Below are 6,104 nucleotides of genomic sequence, written 5' to 3'. Positions count from 1 at the left end.
TGGGAACAAAACTTTGCTCATTCATTTTTTTCATTTGTTAAATATTGTCTTTGGCTGCTTTTGAGCTATAATGGTAGAGCTGAGTAGTTTCGAAAGGATCCATCTGGGCTGCAAAGGCCTAAAACATTTATTATCTAGCCCTTTACAGAAAAAGTTCACCACCTCTGATGGTACACCAATACTAATTCTCTGTGGACAACTGAACATAGGCATTTCCTTGAATAGGACTGCCATTTTGAGGGAATTATAAAAATTAGAAATGCATTCTTTGTAAACATACTTTCAAAAGGCAAGAAGAATTACAGACCAAGTATCTAAAGGAAAAAAGTTCCTTTCCAAATGATTTAACAACTTCATTAAGACGGTGCACTGAATACACTACACTGAGACCTTAAATTCTGTTTAGTGTTTTTAAAACCATAATAAACATACTGACATCAGTGAAATTACTGTATTCAGTAACAGCAGAAAGTCAAGACTAGCTAAAGCCAGTGGGTGCTTACTAACTGCAGAAATCATGCTTTGCCTTTATTGGCTCTTTTAGGAACTGATTCACATGAACAGTCCTAAAGCGTTCCTTCTAATTAGAAAGTTTATAAACTTTGGCCAATGACTGTCCACTTGGCTTAACGGTATTATCATTCTGAGTCCTTAGTTCAAATCTTAGCATATATAGAGAACATTATTCTTCTCTATACATGCTAAGCAAAAAACCCCAAAACGTAAAATACTCAAAGTGGAAAGGAAAAGGGCAAAGTGGCATATACATATAAACTGTTTTGTTTCAAAACAGAAAATCCGATGTGAAGAACAGGAACATCACCCACAAGGTGCCAATCATCTGAAATAAAATGTTTGTTAAACGCCTGGGATAAAAAATACAAACCTGACCAACTGGATAAGAAAAAACTAAATTTATTCTTGTCTAATGAAATTCACTAAGAGCCCAAGATGATAAGGACCCACACATTCAGCAAACCCTTTTAAATTAACCAAGCCACCAGGCTGTTTTAATCCTTCCACCGAGCACCCTGGCAGTGAGATGACCAAAACTGGCCTTCTCTTATCTTGGAGCATCCTTAGTCCCCTTCGGGCAGAGTGGCCTCTATAAGGTTGGTTCAGAACCATATTGCCAAAATGTCTTTCAAAGCCTCGGGATGGTGAGCTTCCTTCAGCAGTCATATGCGAATAAGTAGGTTCACGGAAGACCAAATGGTTCAAACGGAATAAAACCTCTTCTAAGATCGTTTTCAAAAAAGGACACCAAAAAAAAAAAAAAAGGGCAACAACTCAAGGGCCCGTTCAAAAGGCTTCTCCTTCAGGTTTAGGCTTCTCGTTTAAAAAACAAAGACCTAAGAGGAGGGGCCCGATCAAGAGGTAAACTGGCGGAGAAGGGGCGAGGTGCAGGATAAAGCGAGGCAGGTGGCCCAGGGGAGGACGGGCCGCGACAGGCGAACCGGGAGGACGGCGGGGCGCCGGCGCGCCCGCACAGGTGGCGGCAGGGCTGAGCCCGGGACGTAAGCAGCCTAGAAGGCGGGCGCGGACAGAGCGCTGGGATCACCGCCGAGCAGCGCAAAGGGGAAGGCACGGAGCGGGAAAGGCATGCGATGGGAACAGACTGGTTTCTACAGTTTCCCTTTCTCCTCAAATAACTCACCAAGAAAATCACACTGAGAAGACGGGGGAAAAGAAAGGAAATGGGAAGGAGCGTCCGGGAGCCGCCAGCGCCACCTCGGGCTGCAACCCGACACCTCGGGCGCCCGCCCAGGACGGCCCACAGCCTTGAGCCCAGGCCTCGCTTGTCCCACCCGGCTTCCGCACTGCGGCCTTTGCGCCTGCGCCGAGGCCGGCTTCCACGTCCTCGTGCCACGCCCACGGCCGGAGCAGCCCAGCACCGGGTAAGTGACTCGTCCCGCGCTCCACCCACCCGAGCCGGCTCCGCTCCTCGGGCTCCTCCCTCTCTCGTCCTGCTCCCGACGTCGGACGTGCGTCAGCGTGGCCTCAGCCGCTCGCCCCGCCCCCACCGGGTAGGCACCTGCGCACAAGAATGTTATTGTGCGACGCCGGCACGCCAGGTTCGGTGCTGCGCGTGTCTCTGCTAGAGTTTTATCTTTTTCTCCAAATACACAGAAACAGGAAAGAGCAACATTTTTAAGAGGACGCCAGTCTTCACCCCTTTACTCCCAAAGGTACATATAAACAGTGGTTTTCAGGTTGAAGTTCTCTGAGAGAAAAGGAGCTGCCGAGAGAGGGAAGAGAGGAAAGGTAGTTTGCAGGGCCACCTTCCACTTCCCCGTTGCCTAGTAACTGTTTCCAGGGCAGTCGCGCCGTCAACAACGCTAAGTGATCCCAAGAGTAATAGAAGAGAGATTTTATTTTCTTCCCAAGAGAGGACAGCTAAGAAGACGTCAAAGGGGAATTGTGTGAAAGAGAGAAGCCTTAGTTCCTTGAGAAGGCAAGAGAGTAGGAGAGGAAAGGGGAAGTGATGAAGAAAGGGATGGAGATATTGTTATAATGAGGAAAAAAGCTGAGTAGTTTTAAGGACTCATTTGGTGGCCATGGATCCAACGTGCTCTTCTGAGAGCATTTATAACCTCATACCCAGTGACTGGAAGGAACATCCCCCGCCTCCTAGGTACGTAAGCAAAGATTACCACTTGAAACAAAAATGGGGAATTACTGCCATTTCAGGATTAAATAAGCATCATATCACTTTCAAAACGAGAGAACGTGTATTTTTGTCTCAATGAAATAGCCTTGGATGACAACTTCTTAAATAAAAGTTTGCAAAGTATAAGTATTTAGCATCTCACAATTCACAGAGAGGGCAGCCTGGTGCTGTGAGAGGGCCGTTTTCTTATGTTAGCCTCCTTTTAATACGTGTGTGATTGTTTGTAATTTAATTGTGCATGTGTGATGTGGCATACAACATAGCCTGAAATTTCTTATTGTTGAAAAGAGAAAATCACAATTTTATTATTCTGTGTTAGGATACTTGAAACTTGGTTTCAGGAGTTAATTGTTTTGTTTCTAACTACACTACTGCTCCCTGTATAAAGGGATAATACTTATTTTTTTCCCCAAAAGTATTGTCAAGTATAAATTCCTATTTGTTTCTGAGCCTCAGTTTTTTGATTGGTGAAACAAAATAAATGGATGAGGTAGTTTCTAAGGTCTTTTTTTTTTTTTTTTAAACCAAGTTGTCATTTTCTTTCTTTCTTTTTTTTTTTTTTTTTTGCGGTACGCGGGCCTCTCACTGCTGTGGCCTCTCCCGTTGCGGAGCACAGGCTCTGGACGCGCAGGCCCAGTGGCCATGGCTCACGGGCCCACCGCTCGCTCCGCGGCACGTGGGATCCTCCTGGACCGGGTCACGAACCCGCGTCCCCTGCATCGGCAGGCGGACTCTCAAGCACTGCGCCACCGGGGAAGCCCTCCTTCTTTTTTAAAAAATAAATTTATTTTATTATTTTTGGCTGCATTGGGTCTTCATTACTGCATGCAGGGTTTCTCTGGTTGCGGCGAGCGGGGGCCACTCTTTGTTGCTGTGCGTGGGCTTCTCACTGAGGTGGCTTCTCTTGTTGCGGAGCACAGGCTCTAGGCGCGTGGGCTTCAGTAGTTGTAGCAGACGGGCTTCAGTAGTAGTGGCTCGCAGGCTCTAGAGCGCAGACTTAGTAGTTGTGGTGCACGCGCTTAGTTGCTCCACAGCGTGTGGAATCTTCCTGGACCAGGGCTCGAACCTGTGTCCCCTGCATTGGCAGGTGGATTCTTAACCACTGTGCCACCAGGGAAGTCCCTCTAAGGTCTTTTCTAGATCTGATAGTTGATGGAGGGAAGAGTGGATTGATAGAGACCCAAAAATACATCATTGAGTTAAGATTTTCATGTAGGTGTTAGGACCCCCTTTAATTCCCCAAATTTCGAAAAGGAAACCACACAGTAAACATCCCAGTTAGTCTTCTGAGACTTAGCACTTAGTTAAATCTATGGGGAGAAAAGAAGGTAACTGATAGAGAAAATCTCATTCCTCCTAGGATTTTTGCAGCTTTTACCTTTCTCTTTTTCCTGATCCAAGGCAAAACCGCACTGCAAGAGCAGTGGGCTAAAAACAAAAAAACAGGCTCTGCAACTAATTGGTTTTGTGATCATGAATACATTTTCATTTGTTTTCTGATCTGTAAAACAAACTAAATGAACTAGATAATCCTTTGAGTCTTTCACATCTAATTATCAATTATCTTTACTAGTAATTGCTTGGGGTGCATAACATCTTCAACAAGAAGGCAGATCCTTCCACTTTTAACCTTGAGTATCTGTTTTTAACCAAACCAATACCTATTTTGTTTTTCATTAGCTTCTCAAAATCTAGTAGAAATTAGAAATAGGAATTCAAAGTAAGATATGGTACAGTTGCAGAGTTTATGAGAAGTGTTCAAATTAACTATTGCTGAATGGACTTTTGGGCGAAAATTCCTGTATATTGTACAAGATAAAGTTTCTCTGTATAACTCACTGGCTGATTATATTTTCCATAGTATACTGTATTTGAATGTTAAGATAGTTTATTAAATAGGCGTTTTGTTTTTTGGTAAATTTAAAAGCTTTACTGCATCTAGGTGACTTTTTCAAGAAATTTTATAGGAAAAATCTTTATTCATTTGGCAAGCACTTACTGAACCCTGTTAGTGTATAACATTGCCCTTGGGCAATGTTGGAGTGACAGCACAAACTTGGTTTACTCTGAAGGAGTAAGGAGAAAAAACTAACCTACAGTGAAAGGAATAGAAGGCATCCAAATGTGATGGCAAAGAACTCATTGCATTAGGGTGAAGTTAGGCTACACTGTCAGCACAGCCATGAGTTTTTCATTTGACAAGATGTCATGCATGCAAAACACTAATTTATAAAAAACAGAGCATAATAAAACATTTAACCAATTCTTTCTCACCACAGTAACACAAACTTGCCCTTACCCAATCCCCTTACTGCAGTACAAATTCATGCTAAGAAAGAAATATATTAAGCTGCGAGCCTTGTTTGCATCACTGAGTTATAAACCCAGCTTCAGTAAAGCTCACTGCAGCTATTTGCAAGACTGGCAAGATGATCATCCAGCTTTCACAAAGAGGTGGATTCCTTGGGGAAACCAACAGTTGACAGCACTGTGATCTCCCTTACCTCAGAGGTTACAGGCTCCTTGGGGAACTGGAAGATAAACATTAAAATGTTGGTTAACAGTAAAACCATGTATTATTGAAAACCCTAATGAGAGATGCAGGTGCTAAATGAGAATTTAGAAAATGGATATATGTAATCAAAGTGGGATGAAGGGCACCCTCTTCCAGTTGAACAGTGAGCTATGAGCAGTCTAGGTCCCAAAATTCTACACAATTGACCAGTGCTGCAATAATAATATTGGCCTGACATTTAAAACAAAACAAACAAAGAACAGTAATTAACCAGATGTTCATCTAACCCATTAGGATAAAAAAAATCTCAAACAAGCATTATCAAACTGTACCAACTCTTGGTCTGTAGTTCTCTGTGTGCTCTTTAAGATAAACTGATTTAGAACTGTGTATCTACAGATTTAATATGACTATGTGATGACTATTGGCAAGAAAATAAGTGCAAGTATGATACGTCTATTGAAGATAACTTTAGTTTTAGAATAATTAATCTATAGCCCACATCTAATAAAAAGTAGAAAGTAAGGCCAGTTGTCTAATAAAGTCACCCTCTGGATCTTTATAATAAAACCACACTATCCAGAAAATGGAATAAAATGCAGCTATTGAAAAGAAAGTATAATGGAAGCAAGCTAAGTGTCCATCAATAAATGGATGGATAATGAAGATGTGGTATATATATACAATGGAATACTACTCCACCATAAAAAAAAGAATGAAAACTTTTCCATTTGCAGCAACATGCATGGACTTGGAGGGCATTATACTAAGTGTAATAAGTCTGACAGAGAAGGACAAATACTGTATGATATCACTTATATGTGGAGTCTAAAAAATACAACAAATTAGTGGATAAAACAAAAAAGAAGCAGACTCACAGATAGAACAAACTAGTGGTTACCAGTGGGGAGAGGGAAG

The 6,104-nt window shown here is 42.5% G+C and overlaps 1 protein-coding gene across 1 annotated transcript in view; it reads left to right on the top strand.

Moving 5' to 3' along the window:
* The first annotated feature begins 2,145 nt into the window (after nucleotides 1-2,145).
* ENKUR (enkurin, TRPC channel interacting protein) overlaps nucleotides 2,146-6,104 on the top strand; it is a 28,995-nt gene continuing 25,036 nt past the window's right edge. Inside the window, exon 1 of the mRNA XM_082847430.1 lies at nucleotides 2,146-2,635. Within this exon, the coding sequence (XP_082703556.1) occupies nucleotides 2,559-2,635 (77 nt within the window). The 5' untranslated portion in view covers nucleotides 2,146-2,558. The remainder of the gene's footprint in view (nucleotides 2,636-6,104) is intronic.

The sequence above is a fragment of the Leucopleurus acutus genome, assembly GCF_964270905.1.
Source record: "Leucopleurus acutus genome assembly, chromosome: 1".
NCBI lineage: Eukaryota > Metazoa > Chordata > Mammalia > Artiodactyla > Delphinidae > Leucopleurus > Leucopleurus acutus.
The sequence above is the reverse complement of the archived record's forward strand: the minus strand, read 5'-3'. Positions and strand labels throughout refer to the sequence as shown.